Genomic DNA, 19755 nt, shown 5'->3' with positions numbered 1-19755 from the left:
GCTTTCCACTTGTGGCAGCTGGTTAGAGTGGCACTCTACCAGCAGATTTCCACACCAGAGCAAGGACTATAGGGCAAGAGGCTCAAGACGGCTCAAGTATAAAAGGCACAAGAGACAAGAGCAAGTTAACCAACTCACTTGTAGGAAAACATGGAAAAACTGGACGCAAAGGACTATAGGTCAATAGCACCTGAACATTCGAAATAAGACTGATGGGATTGTCAATTTATATATTAATCTTAATGTTGTTTTGGATGAAAACAACACTGTGAAATAATTTGCAAGAAAAAATTATGTCTTTGTCAGTTTGTCCAGGTTTCCCAGCCACGTAAAGTCTATGTGTGGGGAAACACTGAGTATCTCTTTGTTATATGCCTTGATGTACTTACCTGGCTGTGTATAGCCGTGCAGAGAGGTGGGAGGCATTCCTGGGCCCGGGGGTTGGGTAGTGCTGTAAGACATGTTGGGAGGTGGTGGTAGTGGTGCTGCTGAGCTGTAAGATGCTGATGATGGCAGTGATGGCCCTGCTAAGGTTGCAGCTGGATTCACATGATTTGCCACAGGGCCCATTGGAGGCGCACTAATGGAGGTTGCTGGCCCCAGTGGTGGTGTAGGTGTGTTGTACTGCCATGCTGGAGTCATGGGCTGCTGAGGGTTGGGGTAGTAGCTACTAGAAGACACAGAAGGAGGAGGTGGTGTTGCCTGTGCAGGAGGCATTGGCATCCTAGGACCAGGACTGGGGCTGGCAGACTGAGGAGGGGTATGTGATGGATGACCTCCCATTGGAGGCCTGGGCAACAGTGGCTGGCCTGCAGAAGATGGGTAGGAGGTGGGTGGTGGGCCTGGCTGATATGAGCTAACTGGGGGAATAGGCTGGTATAGCCCAGCTGGGTAAAGTCCAGGGCCAGGGGGTGCAGGAGCTTTGGCCTGCACTGGATTGTATGGTGGTTGATTAGTCATCCCATAACTAACCCCTGGTAGCTGCTGGAGGGCAACAGGATTCTGTGATGGACCTGGAGACCAGAGGAGGATAAATACAGACATGTTAATACATTTTTCTCACAGTTTCCTCTTTGAGTAATTAAAATCAGACATGAAAATCATTTAATTCTCTGGTTAATTTTATGTCAATTTTATTTTTTTATAAAAACTCTTATTTCAATCCCTTTGTTTAGGGGAAAAGATCTGCCTGACTACTCGCCAACATTTCACAATGGCTGCAGCTCTTTAAATAACAGTATTGTCATGTAGGATAAGAGTTATATCTGAAATTTAGCCTTCGGTTCAAAAGCAGTAAAGCCTTTAGCGTTACAGAGAGATGTAACCAGCAATGTTATAGATTTCAAGCTAGGGGCTATTTTTTGTGATTCAAGTGCATTTTAATTAAGGCAATCCACTTGCTTTAAATGTTTTTATATGAAAAACAGATGGCACAGTGCTGGCAGTGAAAACTACACGGATGCATCAAATGACCAATGAGCCGACAGCCCAGAGGAGTAATCTCTTTACTTGGATTTAATTTGTTGTGATTTTCCCTCAGTGACAGTGGGTTTCAGGCTTACTTACTGAACACAGCAGTGATAAAAGCTGACACCTGTGCACCATTAAAATGCTGTGTTTACTGTGCAGATACTAGGCTAAAAATGTAACACAAACATCTCAGTTTCAAGAGTGTCAAACATTAATAACAATAGGCGATGTAAGATCTTGTTATGAACAGGAAACAGTTGTCAAATTCTAAATAGTTATAAGGAAGAAGGAAGGAAAGCAGGACAAAAACTACCAAGAATGATCTAATCAGCACACTTTAATTTGCAGCATCAATGTGATGCCATTTGTGGCCTAAACGATTATGTAATGCAAGCAGTTTCACTACTATGCATTTATTCCTTTACTTTATAACTGACAGCAGAGCTAAGTCAGCAGAGTGAAAAGGGATTAGAAAACTTTTCTCAACATGCAAAGATAGATGACGGAACATAATCCAGTAATCTATGCCATTTCTAAGAGCAGGGAAATTCTAAGAAAATCAGAAATCATAAAGTGCCGAGTGTGATATCAGACCTTTCACTCCAGTAAAAAAACAAAAAGCATCTAATGGTAAAACAAGAAAAACTTCACTTACAGAGTAGGAAAATACAACCCATGTGAATCTAGACTTGAGGGTGTAAATATGCATTACAATGATTAAGATAATGAAAGCAGCTCTAAAGACCACTTTATGACAGCAAGTTCAAATAGTGAGGCTGTTAATGTACTGGCGCTGTTTAACTCCAAACACAAAACTAATAATTTCAGTTTAAATGGGAGAATGCCCATGGGTAAGTGCTGTAATGAAATTATTACTAAATTGTCTTCAGAAGTTCAACCCTGTGCTGCCAGAAATACTAATACTCAAGACAAGAAAATGAACCAAAGATACAGAGACAGCGCAGACTGTCAGCTTTAACTTGAATACTAGTAAGGCAGTCAGGAAAGCCTTTTGAGTCTAGTCCACTGCAACTTCTGGCTTTAACAAAAACATAAATAATGATAATGATACCGAATAAAATATAAATCAGTCAAGAAAAAAACCCAACAACAACAAAACACACACACACACAAAAACCACACCCTCACCTATGAGCATATGCAGGGGCTTGTAATGGACAGTTTCCTTATAACTGCCTTTAGTCTTTATACACGAAGCTTAGCATTATAATATGACATTTCTGTCCATTCATAAGTGATGGGAATTACACCTGATATATGGAAACATTTTTTAAACAAAGATCCATATTCACACATTAACATTTCATTTGCATAAAGATAACCCAGGATAACAAATATTATTCAAGTCATGCCACCCAGCTTTATTGATGTGCTTGATGGGTTTTTTTCTTGTTGGTAATTGGCATTGTTTATTTTCCACTGCTGTATTTTTAACTGAACTGCAATTAGAAAAAAGAAAAAGAAAGGAAAAAAACAATGCTATATTAAAATGACCAAAATCACGTGTACTCATTTACAACTTTTGAATTGGAGCTGAGGTATTATGACCTAGGGATGCTGTTGTCTGCACAGAACAAGAAAGTTATTTCAAGTGCAGACTAATTTGATTGTGAAATATCAGTACTCCACTGGAAAACCATAAAAAGATATGAATAACCTGAAATTAAGACATTTATCTGTTTCAGGCTGCTTTGCTTTAACATATTTGGATGGTCCCCAACGTGCCACATGTACAGAAAAACGCAGGACGCAGACACGCCAGAGCTTTTAAGCCAGCTGAAAATCCGTATTGCACAACAGTGAAAGAACTAGTAAACAAGCAAATGTATTTATTCACTGCCACTAAAACTACATCGGGAGTTTAAAAAAAAAAAAAGGAAGGGAAAAAAGGTTCAGACAAATCCAGCAGCATGAAAGGAAAAAAACAATTACTTTTCAAGTTATCAACGAGCTCGCATTATATCTACGTATATTATATTATGTTGTGTGGAGAAAGGTCGGACAATTGAACACCTGTCTCTATAATTTTATGGTGCCTGATGAGTCCTATAATCAACCTGTTGGGCTGCCACCTCGACAAGGGAAAAGTAGCAAACATTCAAACACTAACTAAATGTGTATGTATAGCGTAACTTAAAGAAAGAAACTATTTTGGTCACGTTAAGTCATCATGGTAGCATAGATCAAGATTAACCTCAGCTCTACACCTGACAGGTCGCCCCTACTTAGCTACCTATCGTTACAGTGTTACTAAGCAAGTCAGTTAGCTAACAACTAGCATCAGACACAAGATCCAAGAAGTGCCGCTAGTGCTCGTTTGTGACTACCGAAAAGCCAGTTAGCGGTTAGCTACTTCGCGTTGAAGTAAATATATTTAATAAAAGTTACTCACCATTTGCGTATGTTTGCCCTGTCCCAGTCCCATTCTGAGAATTGAACCCCGCAGTTGACATCTTGAAACAGACACCAGGATCTAATTTAGAGGTGCTTGGTTGGCGAAAAGCTAGCTACGACTTTAGCTGGCTAACTAGCTGGCTGACAGTCGCGGGTAACGTTTAAACCTGTAGCTCTGACGGCGCGTAGCCTGCTCAAAGCGTCGTCCGCGGCGACGTCTCCTATTATCTCAAAAAAAAAGTTGATTAGGTGACTTGTTGACGATTACAAGCCCATCGCCATTATCAAAAAACCCGTTCGGCTATCTACGGGTGAGTAACGATGGGCCTGGTCAGAGTAATCGTGTCAGACACTTCTCCCCTTTCACCGGAAGCTGGGATCACCCAGCAGGATCAACGTAGAAACTGTCGGGCATGCGCAGTATTTACACGTGGCATTTCCTCCGGTGCACAGGATTTTCCAGTGTACTAGAAACATCATCGAGTTCATGGACAATCACTGTGCATTTTTTGAGAAGCTGCTCATTTAATTGCACGTGAAATACAACCTGCGATACTTTTTCCAACGTATGGTGGAATCCTCTAATCTAAGTTAAAGCACTAAAAGAATATGCTATAGTTTGTCCCCAGGTGAATTCTTTTGGACATAACTGTATGGAAAAAACAACCTTGGTTAGTTGGGAATAAGCTTCATCTTTATAATAGGATTAATGTAGTTTAATTCACCTTTTTTGCATTTGATTAAACAGTCAAGCACTGGAAACATTTAGACTTGACATTGAGTTTCCTTACAACTTCTATGAATTCCGAGCTATTTGTTTTGTCCTTGCATGCAACTGGGAAAAATCCAGCATCATTGTTTTGAAAGTGATAAGAAAGTCAAAGGGAATACATTTGTACATTATTTTTTTTAATCACTGGGGAAATTCCATATGAATAAGAACTGGTGGACAAACTCCAAATCAGATGTTTGACCATTTTTGTCAAGAAATGCAGAAATGTGACAACAAAACTTTAAGAATAATAAGTCAGTTAACTATAATTTGTTAATTTTCTTTTTTCGTTTTTGCCAGGACTTTATCCTTCTAGTCATATGCACATAATATGATGTAGCCTATACATTTTGTGCTTATAATATAAAATGAAATAAGAATTGCTGAATGTAAAAATGGTCTACAAGTCCTATACATTTCAAATAATCTGCAAAATAATTACATCCTACATGACCTGTGTCTATCTTGGGATATGATGTTAGTGTTGTGGGTGTCTGACCTGAAAGACCAACACAAAAACTGTATAAAAAAATGAAATGAGCAGACTCTGTTTCATAAGAAAAATTAGATCCTTCAGTGTGTGCAGATACATGATGGAGATTCTCTATTACTCAGTTGTGCAAGCACAATTACTTCGCAGTGGTCTGCTGGAGGGTGGCACTGTGACTGGCTACAAATTTAACACTTTTGAAGCTGGAGAGCAGATCACTGAACAAACTGTTCCCATCATGGATTAATCCGGACCACCCTCCGCACCGGTTACTGTAGAGAGACCGCGAGAGAAAGCACCTTCTCTAACAGAGTGATTAAGCTCTGCTGACATAAGTACAGCTACATACCACATCACCCTCTATAATAAATAATATAATAAAATACACCTGCCTCGTAGAGAAAGTATTTGACGGGTATTTTTATTAATATTAATATTTTATCATCCTTAAAATCCTGTTCTGTTCACTCATGATATTGAGTTTATTCCTTCAACTTAGAACTACTATGAGATATCATGTGATGATTCACTTGATGGATAAAGTCCTCCTCAGAATGTGACCAGTTCCCAGGAGGACTATCTTCTGCACCTCCTGAATGGAGTGCAAGATTTTATTAGTATAGTTTTCCATTTCTTTCTTTCTTATTATTATTTTACTATTAATTTGAACTGCTTTAAACAAATGATTTTCTAAATATGAGATAAACAAAGTACATCTCGTCATATCAGAGCTGACATGGACTTGCCTAACGAGATTATTTGACTATAACAATATGAAAACTTGGAGCAAACCATCACACACGCGTTAATACACCGATAAAATTATTTAATTAAAAAAATGAGCAAAATATGTCCATGTTGGCTCTGAAACAAAAAGAAATCCAGAGCGGAGCTAGATTTTAGTTCCCCTGCCGGAAAGATGACTGTGAAACATAAACAGGAAGCGGCAGGGCAGAGTTTTCGGGGAGTTGCTGGACAGCCATTGCAGTGTCGTGGCTCAGTAACAAAACACGAAGGAGGAGAGAAGGACCTGGCATTTTGCAGGCTCTCTGGGTTTTTTGAGCAAGTGACCAATTTACATGAGTATTAGAGCGAACATACTTGTTATATTAATCTACACCTAGATAACGGGTAAGTTTTTTTTTGTTTAATGTACTTGATATCTGAAGAGTCCCGTAAACGTTCGACATCTAGGCTAGCAATTTCTCCCGGCTGCTAATGTTGCTACGTTAGCATTTCTTACACCAAGTTTACTGTTACGGTGCTGGGAGTGAGGTGTACATTTAACTTGACCCGTTGTCATATTTATTTAAACATTGGTGCTTATTTCAGAGTTGAAAAACAGTCGGAGTATTGCACAAATTTCATGGTTTTAGCACGTCGAAGAGCCGCTTTTGTAGCTAACTGCTAGTTAGCTAACGTAGCCATCGATGCAACGTCGCCTAAGTGATAGAGAATATGACACGTAGCTAGAAGCTTCCTGCTAGCCGGTTAGCCGGCCTCGCCTTCTCTTTTCAAACTATACCTAACCAATATATATATATATATATATAAGCGTGGCATGGTTTGTTGGCATTCTTAAATACAGTCCTCGTTGTAGTTTTTTGGCTGAAGTGTAACCTGGCAGAGACCATCAATTGCTGTAACATTAGCCGTCATATTGAAGGTTAGCTCACTTCACTGCTACGTCTATACTGGCTGTTATAACCCGGGGATTTTGACAGCCGAGTCAAACCGCATTCGTTGTCTTCGCAGTGTTATGTTAGTTGACAGGTACTGCCTGAAACCTAAATGTGATAATAATTCATATCTTCTCAGAGGAGAAAATGTGCCCCATCTTAGTTTGGTAACACACTGCTCTGATAGGCTTTATCTAAGACATGAGCACTTTGCTACTAACACGCTGAACTAGGAATTCAAGAGGTAGATCACGTTAGTGTTTGAGGTAAGCGGTCTACATGGGTGACGATTTTTGATAAGACACCCCTGTTACCCATTTAATGTTGACTCAGCGTTATTGCAGTGTATTTAAATGTCAGATTTAATTATATTAGACATCTTAGTTATAACGAGTTTTTCTTTGAGGGCACATTTGAGTTCCCGAAGTCATCTTTTTTGTTGTCACAAGTTAAAGGTTCAAGGCAAAGGAGACAAATAAATATAGAGAAAATATAGTGGCCAATGAAATTAATTGCCTTGTTGCCAGTGTGTGAATGTGTGTGTGAATGGGTGGATGACTGGATATGTAAAGCGCTTTGGGGTCCTTAGGGACTAGTAAAAGCGCTATATAAATACAGGCCATTTACCATTTGTTGTTTCACATAACTTTGCAAAAGCGAACATTTGTAGCATAACTATTTTAATATATGTAACAACTAATTTCAAAACATAATTTCTCAAAGTACTGAGCAATTGAGCACAAAATTTTACTGAGCATATTTAAAAGTAAAAAAATAAATCAAACTAACAAAAAAAACTTAATGTATGTGAAAAGTTTGGGGCCCACCTAGGGCTGTACGATATAAGGATATATATCGGATGACGACATAAAAACGTCTATCGTTTCATTTTACGCTATCATTTGTTTCGTGGTGTTGCAAAATAAACTGTTTATGGCAATATTTTTTCATCGTTTTGATGGTCACTGTAGTGGCTATATTCATTTCTTAAAGTTCTCTCTTTCTCTTATATTTAATATAACCACACTATGGACGGACAAGCGCCTGTTTTTATGCATTGTCATCAGCAACAATGATGGTAAAACCATCGCGTCCGCTTGTTTATTTTCCACATAAACCTTTCTCAATAAAGCTCAAGATCCTGTTGAGACTTTTCAAAATAAACTGAATCACGTAAAATAGTATGCAGAGTATTTACCAATGAGAAGCAAAAAAGAGCCGTCAGGTGCTAAAAAATAAACCTTAGACTCAAACGTTAGAACAGGCTTTTCCCTGCAGCACGCTGCAAAGAAAACGGCGGCTGTTACAACCTATGTCTAAAAATGTGTAGTTTCATGCATTGGTAAAACACTCGACTCCAGATATATGACGCCCAGCTAGAAACACTTCAGCTACCCGAGATTCACAGAATTTACAGAAAATGTTACATTTTTGTGATTTATATCGTTATCGGACGATAGATGTTTTATATCGGGATATGAGATTTTGGTCATATCGCACAGCCCTAGGCCCACCTAATAGTTTTTGCCTTTTCCTCAATCGTATGACATGAGAATGGATTTTTAAGAAGTTGTTTCTTAGGGGGTGTTCTTTTAAGGAATCTTGTTGTCTATTAGATGGCCAGGAAAATTCATAAACTTCTGTTAAGATAACACAGGTAACGTTGACATCTTAAGTGGGGACCATTCGTCCTAGAGGCCCTTTATGAGGAAAAAAGAAGGCTGTAATGGTTCGGAAACCTTCTTCATGGATAATCAATTTGATCAGAGTAATTCACCTTCATGTTTGCATTACATTTTTATTTGTTTACTCTAAAGACCCATTCCTATTTTCCCTTTATTTTGATAGTGTCTGTGTCTTTCTTAGGGCTACCGTTTGGTTTGGGTGAGCTCTTGTTCTCTTGTTAGAATATTGTCATTGTTCATTGGACTCTGAGACAGACGGCAAATGACAGAGCAAGTCAACAACAGCAAAATGTAGTAGAGCGTCAGCATAGTCTTTTAAAGTTGTTCATGTGTATTTTTTAGGGCATATATTTACCCGTCAGTGTGTCAGAAAGTCTTCTGAGATTTACTGACCAAACAGAAGATCTGTTGGCATTTGGCTTTTCATTTCAGACCCTAGTAGTAGCAGTTGGTCATGCTTGATGATCAGTTTGCACATCTTGTAAACGACACCGCCAAATGCAGTTGAAACAGAGTAAGGCAGCAGACTTCAGGCAAGCTTTTTATGGCCACATGCATCTTTTGCTTGCCGAATATTTTACAGTCACTGAGGCAGGCATGGGAGCATATCGGTCCACAGTGTGGCACCAGCTGACGTGTAGTTCAGCTGTATTTGCATGATCTTGACCTTTGTCAGCCTTATACTTTAGCCCTGGAGTTGTTTTCATGTTACGTAATTGGGGCCAGAGGTCTGTACCAGCTTACCTTGCTGTGATCAGTGTGCAGAGGATTGAAAAATGAGATGAAGTTGGAAATGGAGTGCAAAAACTTCTTATTGGAGAGGGGATGTTTGCTTTTTCTGTCCTCCCTTTTATTGAATGTCATAAGCATAGCTCTCACATATTTGATTGGGTCACTTAAATGGGAGACAAAGAAGCTTATATGAAGTAGAAATAAAAAATGAAGACTGTAAAAATGTGTCTTACCCAGAAAAAAAGAAGAAAAAAAACCATCTGTTACACAACAGAAACTGCTATTGATTTCATACTTGTAGTAGTTATCTGAGTCTGTTTATTTTGGGTTTTTTTTTTAATTGGACAAACAATTAGGCTACCCCCATTTAAACGTCTTAGACGGCATAATTTTCAGATTAAAGCTCATGTTGTCTGTCAAGAAACTGTCAGATGGTATGTGATCAGGGTTCTGAATCTCCTGTCCTTCTGGAACAAGATAATCATTGGCTGTAGAAAGGCACTCACTGTTCTTATCAGCAGTTGCTAGTATCTGTGTGATAGGTTGATGCAACTGGCATATTTAGTTCTTAAGTTATGTGTTACCCTTTAATTGTGTTTATCACTTAATATTTTCAGATACTTTGGCAAGTTGGTTTTTGCCCTATTTAAAAAAAAAAAAAAAAAAAAAAAAAAAAAATCACAATTTTACAACTTATAAAATTTGAAAAGTACTGTTGAATCAGATAAGATATTTTCTTTAAATATTTAAAAATTTTGCTTCACTTTACAGCACTTATCAGTCCAAAGGGGGAAAAATACCCTTCTCTGTGAATTAATTTGTTCTTTCCTTTGTTTTGAATCCTCTTTTTTTGGGGGGTGGGGTTGTTTTTCAGGATTCAACAGCTCCGGATATGTCATTCCTATTGGAGTGGATTTCTAGCGGTTTCAATAGCGTACTACAGTTTTTAGGTGAGTACCAACTAGGGATGGGAATCAAGAACCGGTTCCCAGTTGTCCATTTCCTTGGACTACTGGGAACTGTTAGTCTTGTTGGTCTGCTTGTCTATCGATCCAGTTATCGGTTCTTGCACTTGCCAATAGTGACACAGTCTATATTGTGGATATGACATTACTTTTATTGTTATTGCACAATAGGATGAGAATGCAATGGTAAACTGGAAACTCCATCTAGGACATAAACACCTGCATTATGTTGCTAACACAGCTTCGACTCTTTGCAAGCATCTAGTCAGACAGCATGCTAACGCTAAGCTAGCCAAGAACGCAGGGTGATGTTAAAGCTGAGTGACTGCTGACCCCAACCCAGCCAGACAGACCCTAAACTTCAAAGGTAACAAACTGATGAGCAGACAGGCTGCAGCCTCCGTTTCAACAATAGAATTACTGTGTTGATCACTTTGAAGTGTCTTTGTGCTGGTGTTCATCATTGCTTTGTGTTGTCAGTTTTGTGTTCATACCTAAACACTGAGAGAAAGATCATATTATTATCATTATCTTATTCCAGTGTTTTTCTAATTTTTCTATGTAACTTTGCACTGTCCACTTTCTGCTGTAACAAAACAAATTCCCCACGTGTGGGACTAATTTATCTTATCTTATCTTATCTTTTATCTTTGTGACCTTATTAGGATAGCGATTTGTTTTGGTGTGTGAAACTGTAGCCTCTGTTTGTATTGTTAAATGGTAATTATGAGTCAATGCATTTCAGCTATGTTACAGTCAGTGTTCGGAAGGTTACTTTTAAAATGTATTCCATTACAGAATACAGAATACATGCCCCAAAATGTATTCTGTAACGTATTCCGTTACGTTACTCAATGACAGTAACGTATTCTGAATACTTTGGATTACTTAATATATTATCATGCTTTTTACAACAACGTGAATGTACTATTGCTGTGTGATTTATTACTATTACTGAAGGTCCGCGACTCCGAACTGTAGTAAAGGGACCTCTGACTAAAACGGCGGGGTCCCTGTCGGCTCGTAGCCGAAAACTAGCTTTACTTTGTTGTGTGGGTCAACTTTTCTTGCGACAGACAGAGAGAGGCGTTGAAAGACTGCTCCAACGGAACTTATTGTTTTCGGAGGAAAACACGAACACGGTGTACAGTCGAGTCTTAATAGCTTACTTACAACTGGGCTCGTCAGGCACTCTTCTTGGCTGAAGTGGTTATTATTATATTTACATGCTTCCAGCTCCCGTTTTTCCTCGATGACAACTCGTACCTTTCCACTCCCCTTTTTCTCTCTCCCTCCTCGAGCTCACAGACCCATAACGTGTATGGCAGTCCATTCTCCCTGCAGCACGGACTACACTGCCCATGATGCTACATTCTTTAGAGCTATGCTTGTAGCATTCTGCCTGTTAGCTTAGCACAACAACAACAACAACAACAACGAAAAGGCGCTCTCTCACCCAGGAAACACACAGTCGCAGAGAGAGAGAGCGTCGCCCTGTAACCATGGCAACCGTAACGCTGCCACCTGGATCAACAGAACGTAGCTGTCAAACAAAACCCAAACAGTCCTGACCCGCGACAAAATGAAACAGGAAAGTACCGCAGTGTAATCCATTTATTTCAACAAAGTAACTGTATTCTGAATACCACCCTTTTAAATGGTAACTGTAACGGAATACAGTTACTCATATTTTGTATTTTAAATACGCAACGGCGGTACATGTATTCCGTTACTCCCCAACACTGGTTACAGTAAGATGAAAATAATGTTACGAGTAAAATTAATTACTTTCTCCTTGGAGTGATAATTACTTTTTTGAGTATTGACTAACGCTGATCTGCTTGCCGCTTGGCAGATCAGTGTTACGAGAGTCCATCTGTTAGTCGAACCTTGGATACAGGAGAAACAATGCGTTTTTTATCCTGGTCATGGAACACTGGACCAGCTCTTGGTCTGCATAACTGGCAATAAGTTGGACTCATTCCTGGTGGGTGATGGGATCCACCAGGGCTGCCCTTTGTCCCTGATTCTGTTCATAATTTTCATGGACAGAATTTCTAGGTGTAGCCAAATAGCGAAAGGCTTTCACCTGGGTGGTTTCAGAATCTCATCACTGCTTATTACTTTCTAGTATCAGCTGATATTTGCTGGAGCCACAGCTGTAAAAGCTACTGGTCATGATATCGGTTTGGATATCTGGTGAGAGGGAAACATGAAGATGAAACCAGGAGATGTCCTTACTGAATCATCAGAGCTGAACAGGTGAAGGAGAGACAGGTTTACCTTTTTAGGTGACATGAATGAGTTGAAGGGAAGTTATAAACTGTTTCTGAGAGACAAATAACATCAGGATCCTTTTCTAAGTAGCTGACAGCTGGTAACTGTGCAGGGGCGGGTCAGGGGGCCAGGTAGGGCATTAACAGGGAAAGGGGGGCACAAAGAAATACTTTTCTTTCTTATTCTCATTTAAAATGTCTCGCTTTTAAAAAATAATTATCTGAATCTTACAACCAAAGTTTTTATCTGACGTAAAATGTATAGAAATCATACATATACCAACAGGACAGTGTACATCACTGTCACAACAGCGTTTATTTTCATTCAAAGGCTTTATGGCTTTAATACCTGGTGGGCCGGTCTCTAGTCAAAATGCCCAGGCCGATTTTTTTTTTTTTTTGTCCCAGTCCAGCCCTGAAGTCAGCTGTGACGTGAGGACTATATATACTGGCTGAGAGTGCTTGAAACTCACTGCAATATCCACCTAAACAAATAGGTGTTGTCCCTCAGGCAAAACCTTTCCAAAGTTTCACACAGAAAGTCTGATCTTTCCAGGCTGTTGCAGCATCTCCCTCTGTGTAATATGGATATCTCTGAGCGGTGAACCATGGTGGTTAAAAACTGACAGGATTGCACATGCATGTCTTCAACCTGTCTGCACCTCCATGCAAGGTAACAAAAATTGAGAGATGCATGATCAGGAAAAATGCACCAAAGCATGTTTTAAGCGTCACCTCTGGCGTCTGCCGCCATTTGCTAGGGAGACATCAGGTATAATGGGCCATTTATTCAATCCTGACCCTGTTGACATAAGAGGGACACAGTGGGTAGTACAGCTTTAGTTGAGATCTGATATCAAATATAACTGAAGGTAAGGTATCAAATTAGAAATGGAATAAGTTGGATTGGTACATCCTCACTCATTATCTCCTAATCCACGCTGCAAAGTTTTATTGTTGTTCATAAAATATTTTTCAGCTGCAGCCCTTGTCAGGAAAATGCTTTGTTTTGTTTCACATTCTAACACATCCATTTTTACACTCTTACACTTTTGATTGTATCACCATTTTTTGGAGTGGTCATCATTTTTCAAATTCTTTCTATTGCTTCAGTGTATGTCTTTAGTTCCTGGTTAGAGCTCTAACACACGGTAGCCTATGGGTTATGGCATTGCCATTTTGCTCCCTGAAAGTCGCTCAGCTTAAAGCTTTCAGTGATGTCCACATGCTGCGTAAACATGAAAGCCTCATAAAGGATACATCTCTCAGAAACATGACAGAATTTTCCACCCTTCTTTTTTTTTCCCCTCTTTTCTTTCTCTCTCTGAGTGTCCATTTGAAATGTGTACCAGCAGCTCTTTTCCCCAGGGTGTGCTGTTCTGGTTTCTGTGTTCGAACTGCTTATATGAAACGGGCGTTCCTGTTCTCCCAGTTAGACAGGTCGCATAGTGCTGCTGTAAGTAATGTCATCCAGTTGACTGACTCAGAAATGTTATAAATCCACCAGGTATCACTATGCTGACTCAGAGTTGTAAACACAAAGGCTTGTAATCTTGTTAGGAAAGTTGATCAAGGAGTGGCATAACTTTGCACCTTTTATGTTTTGAGAAAGGTTTTTTTTTTTTTATATATATATATATATATATTTTTAATAAATGTAAAAGAAAAAAGAAGAAGAAAGAAAAATAGTCAAATCAGTCCATCAAATTGGAAACTAACTACTTCTTTTTAAATAATCATTGTGTGAATTTGAGAAAACCAAAATGGTGTTCTGATTTATATAAACTTATGTGGATTAAATGTCCCCTGTAGTTCTAAGAACAGGTCTGAGCTTGACAGCCTTTGTTTAGTGTCACTGATTTGCTTTAAAGGTTAAAAAAATATATAATGTGATTCAGCAACTTAAAAAAAAAAAAAGAGTAGTAGCGTACAGGTTTGTGTTCTGAAATACTTTTGGCTTTCTTTCAGGACTGTATAAGAAATCCGGCAAGTTAGTATTTCTTGGCCTGGACAATGCTGGCAAAACGACGCTACTGCACATGCTCAAAGATGACAGATTGGGACAGCATGTGCCAACTTTACACCCAAGTGAGTTGGTGCTTACTCTGTCACATGCATGCACGTTCACACATGCTCATTCGGTTATGTGTCAAAAGACTATCAATACAAAGAAATGGAGGCAGCTTTTACAGACATTTATATCTGTTTTCTTGTTAACAGACACTTTTAAAGCAGATGCTGTTGATTGGATGTAATATCATAAATGTAACGTACCTATGTGTAACATGCGCTTGGATATTCCATATGGAATTGCATTAAACTGATGTTTTTTCAGTATCTTTGCTTGACTAATTCATTTCCTCCCCTCCAGCCTCAGAAGAGCTGACGATTGCTGGTATGACTTTCACCACCTTTGACCTTGGAGGCCACGCACAAGGTGTGTCTGTGTTCTGATAGTTTTTGTATTTTACTGATTGCATTTTGTTTTTAAGGAAACAACAATATTCATTTGTATGGCTAATGTACTTCAGTTTTCAGTCTGGTTAGCCCAAGGTTAAAACAGAAGAGAAGTTGACAAATAAGATTTTTTTTTTTTTTTTAATTTTGTTTGTTCACTCAGCCCGCAGGGTGTGGAAAAACTACCTCCCTGCCATCAATGGCATTGTCTTCCTTGTGGATTGTGCAGACCTCGGGAGATTGGGTGAATCAAAAGCAGAACTTGATGTAAGTACCCGCAACACACGTGGTCCCCATCACATCGCTAAGCGTCGTTTTTGACAGCTTTTAATATAATAACAAAGAGAGAAATAAGTGTAGTTTTGGTTATTCATTGTGCATGTTACCTTTTACCACATGTATTTGATAATTGCAATTTGAGAAAAAAATAAGAGGAGATAATAGTTTTTGTTTTTCCCCAGTAAGTCCATATAAAGATACAAAGGGACCATTAAAGAACTACTCATAAAGGGATTATTTCTTTCAGAAAACAAGTAATCATGTAGAAAAAGAACACAATATAATTAATAATTATTTTAAAAATAAGCGAAAAAGGAAACATGTTGAAAAAAGCGTGTTTGTATGAAAGCGGCACCACAATATTATTGATCACAATTGTTTGCCCAATGGGTACCAATATTATGGGAATTATGATAGATTATACAAAACAGTATGGCAGTTTTTCTTTATTCAAATGTTTTTTTTAAGGGTTTCAGTTTGTGGTGCATTAATCTAATGTCTTGGATGTTTCTGAAAAATCTGCTTCTAGCCCCGCTTCTTAAAAGAGAGGGGTTCATTTCTCTTCCCTACATGTTCTAATCTACTTTTCAACCAGCCGACCAAAGGGATATTTCTGGTAACTAATTTACCAGTTTTAGAATAGTCTGAAAGGCAAAAGCTGCTCACAGAACATCCAAAACTGAGTAAATTCTAAAAGTGTAACATTGGCCAGTCAAATGTTTTGTTTGTATTTTAGGAGTTACAGGAAAATGTTAATCACACTCTTTATTTTCTAATTGTGTTTCACAAAAGCATGTTTTTTGCTGGCTTTTTTAAATTTAATTTTTAAATGGACAAATCTGGGTGAATGATTAATGACCTGGCATGGCTATAAGAATCACTCCTCCTCCTTGTATTGGAAAGAATTTAACCAAACTTGTGTGCAAGTTTGTTTAAATTCACACCAGCTGTGTTCAAGGTCACATTTTAGTTTTACAGGCAGTAACCTATGAACAGTGATGGTTCATAAGCCAAATGAGCTACAACGTCATTGTTACTGTGGTCTCCTGTCTGACTTCAAGTCACTAAAAACTCATGCTATTCAAAGGCTACTACTGTCTACTAGTTACATATAACTTAGTCAGTTAGAGGACAATCAAAGCAATAACTGTGAGAACTTACTAGAAAAAATTATAATAGCCATAAACGCTTCATTCAAACACCGCATTTTTAATTATTATTTTTTTTTTTTTTTAAATAAATCTGCTCGTGAATTAATTTTTTCCCTTTAATTTAGAAGGGACGATGCATATTATTGAAGATATCAATGTAAATATACCAGAGTTAGCTAAAAGGCTGCTCCTCATCTGTGGTCTCTGACAGGTCAGACAAAAATAGTGAAGAAGAAATTTACCCCACACTGTCAGACAATGTACAACAATTTATTAGCCATTGTTTGAGATGAATTTTAAATGTGTTGAAGCATTGTCTTACTTTTTGGAATATGATTCCAAATCTACCTTTACCTACCAATACGAATGTTGTCACTCTCATTGACCCACCCAGGCATTAATGACAGATGAGACCATCGGAAATGTGCCTATTCTGATCCTGGGCAACAAGATTGACAGGCCAGAAGCCATCAGCGAGGAGAGGCTGAGGGAAATCTTCGGATTGTACGGACAGACGACAGGAAAGGTGAGACACCGTCCAAGTGAACCAAGGCTTTAAAGCTCTAAATGCTGAAGAACAGAAAAAAATATATATAAGTTCATATATCAAAATGTGAAAGGACCAACAGTCCTAAATAAATCCCTGCCTGGTTCTTTTGCATAACATGTCAGATATTTTATCAATGTAAAAGACATAGGGGATCATGTGCAGTAAATGAGCCTTGTACCAATGTGTTGTGGTCCCAAAGTGGGTTTGGTCTAATTTTTCTTTCTGCTTTTTTTTTTCTTCCATCCTCAGGGCAACGTTCCCTTGAAGGAGCTGAACACAAGACCACTGGAGGTGTTCATGTGCAGTGTGTTGAAGAGGCAGGGCTACGGTGAGGGCTTCCGCTGGCTCTCCCAGTACATCGACTAAAGAAGCCAAGCCCCGTGACACGCTGACACCACCACCACCACGATTATCAGGGCGAGCGCTAAATCCAACCATTCGAGTCGCCCACCGTTGCCACCAGTACCATCATGCTCAGCCCCACGTTCGGTTAATCAAGTCTACATCCACCTTCAGAGAAACCAGTACAACTTGATCCCAATAGACTTTTATTGGTCGAACATTTGGTTCTGCACTTACAGCATTCATACCTGTACATGAACACAGTTGTTTCCATCTCTCGCTTTTTTTTTTCTCTTCCCCTCTTTGAAAGAGTAACATAGCATTGGTTCCACAGCAAAGGGTGTTCAAATTCAAGTGGATGAATCTTTTCTATGTTGTCTGTCCTCTGCTGCCCCTTTCTCCCTCGCTCCCTGCGATCTGTTGATAATGATGATAGATGCATTATAAGTGTAAAACTGTACATGATTCCATTTATATAATCAACAATCCAATGCCTCTCCCCCACCCCCTCTTCAACAACATGTTAAACAATGAGAGAGAGCAACATAGTTGTATACATTGCAGTACACTTTTTTAACAGTAAAGACATTCAACATCGTATTTAATCGCAGTGTTTTTGTTTTTGTTTTTTTGCTTTCCCCACATGGTTTCAATAACTAAATGAAGTGGCCACATGCACACCCCCCACTCTATACATGTGGCTGTTTTACCCATTTATTAAAATGGAACAGTGCATTGATCTTGGTGTATCAGAAATGTGATGAGTTTCTTTAGGTTATTTGGAAGTTAAAATACTCTCATCCCAGGCTCTGTGGGCACAGTCACATTATATTGAGTCAAAATAGTCAATAACACCCCCCCCCCCCCTTTCTTTTTCTCTTTTTTTTTTTTTCCTTTCTTAAATTTACATAAGAGAAGCATGGGGTGGTAACATAACTAACAAGAGGAACGTTTTAATAGAAGTAATACTGGCTGTAACTCTGATAAGGTTTGAAATTGTGTAGGTAGCACAATGGTCAGTTGATGCAAGGAAGACTATTTAAATAAATTAAATGAACTTTGCAATAAATATCTTTATAATAACATGCAGTAAGAAATGAAGCGAGGAATAAAATAAACAGCCAGATGTAACGTCTAGTAGTCATCACTGTTAGAAGTTCATACTACAGATGTACGTTCCTGCTCAGACCTTTTCACAGGGTTAATCTAGTGACCAAGCAGAAGACACGTCCCACAGTGGGAACAGGTAGATAGGCTTCAGACACCTAAGAAAGGGACCATATATATGAAATGTACACAAACATCGTACATGGATTTTGTATTTCTAAGTGGTATCCTTTGATCTATGTGCATTACCAGATACTATTATGCATGCCTTGTTCTTTTGAGTTTTTTTGTTTTATTTACATTTACTCCACAATACAACAGGAGAGAAGGAGATGCCAAAATTCACTATGAGATGATTGTTATGTTTTTGTTTTTATTTTGTAAGGAAACAATGGAATTGCGCATAATACATACTTTTTTCTGTCCCTGTCCCTTTGTGTCTCTTTAATTCCCTCATGACAAGATGATGAGCTATTCCAGCAAGGGTGGGACTTACTGTTGTTTGCATCATATGAAATGTAATAAATGTTTGCAATGAATAACAGGCTAAACCTTGATCCCCAATGTAGACTCCTTTTTCCCCCCCCACTTTAATATTAATGTTTTTTCCATCAGCAATCAATTGGTGCTTCACACCCAAGCGCCTTATAAGTCAATGGAATTTTTTTTCTTCAACATTTTCCAGATGTGGTTCTTTTGAAATCACATTATATTTTTGTGAGTTAATAACATCCGAGAGCCTTCATAACTTTAGTTCAGGGGAGACAAGGGGCTGAAAAACACATTGAGGCCCTGCAACCTAGTCAGTCAAATCTCTCCAAGTGTCATGTTCTAAATGATAAATCTAGTCTTGTTTTTGTTCATTGTTTATTTCTGTAACCAGTATTGGTGTCGTGGGATTTGCCAGTCTTAACGGCACCAAATTAATGTCTGGTGTAGAATAATAGAAACTAACATTGGTACCCTGGATGTTTTATCCCTTTTCTGATAATTCACTGGCTAAAATCTTAATTTGAGGTCAACTTTCAAGGGCCAATATCACTTTGTGAGACGAGTAGTAGTCAAAATGAGTTATAGTCCATAAAAGGCCTACATTTTTATACCTCACTTATCTCTCAGGTAAATTAAGACATTGCACAAAAAACACTTGATTCTGAGAGGGTCAGGTGCAAAGTTTTCCTTTCCTTTTTTTATGTAACGGTCCAATTTTGTCTCTTTTATTCAAGTAAAAGTGTCAATCCACCAATATTAACTGATCTAAGAATATGAAATAAAAATCTTAATTTTAAAAGTAACAGTATTAAAAATTAATTTAGTTAGGGTACAAATTCAAAAATAATGTTGATGAATTACTGTTTGCCAGTTTAATAGTCAAGTTCAATGAT

At 38.4% G+C, this 19755-nt stretch overlaps 2 protein-coding genes across 3 annotated transcripts in view; one reads left to right on the top strand and one right to left on the bottom strand.

The window, feature by feature from the left end:
- The window catches only part of sec24a (SEC24 homolog A, COPII coat complex component), a 32604-nt gene extending 28337 nt beyond the window's left edge, over positions 1 to 4267 (bottom strand). For both annotated transcript variants that reach the window (XM_080866549.1, XM_080866548.1), the window contains exons 1-2: positions 3884 to 4267; positions 390 to 1013 (exon numbers count right to left, since the gene is read on the bottom strand). In XM_080866549.1, the coding sequence (XP_080722675.1) occupies positions 390 to 1013; positions 3884 to 3944 (685 nt within the window). In that variant the 5' untranslated portion in view covers positions 3945 to 4267. The remainder of the gene's footprint in view (positions 1 to 389; positions 1014 to 3883) is intronic.
- A 1852-nt stretch (positions 4268 to 6119) lies between these two features.
- sar1b (secretion associated, Ras related GTPase 1B) lies at positions 6120 to 17863 on the top strand. The gene is made up of 7 exons (XM_080866249.1): positions 6120 to 6278; positions 10118 to 10193; positions 14453 to 14572; positions 14856 to 14921; positions 15105 to 15208; positions 16766 to 16897; positions 17171 to 17863. The coding sequence occupies exons 2-7, from the start codon at positions 10136 to 10138 to the stop codon at positions 17285 to 17287; spliced, it is 597 nt and encodes a 198-aa protein (XP_080722375.1). The 5' UTR covers positions 6120 to 6278; positions 10118 to 10135; the 3' UTR covers positions 17288 to 17863.
- Positions 17864 to 19755: the final 1892 nt, after the last annotated feature.

The sequence above is a fragment of the Rhamphochromis sp. 'chilingali' genome (assembly GCF_963969265.1).
Source record: "Rhamphochromis sp. 'chilingali' genome assembly, chromosome: 19".
Taxonomy (NCBI): Eukaryota; Metazoa; Chordata; class Actinopteri; order Cichliformes; family Cichlidae; genus Rhamphochromis; species Rhamphochromis sp. 'chilingali'.
This window is presented reverse-complemented; position numbering and strand designations above follow the sequence as displayed.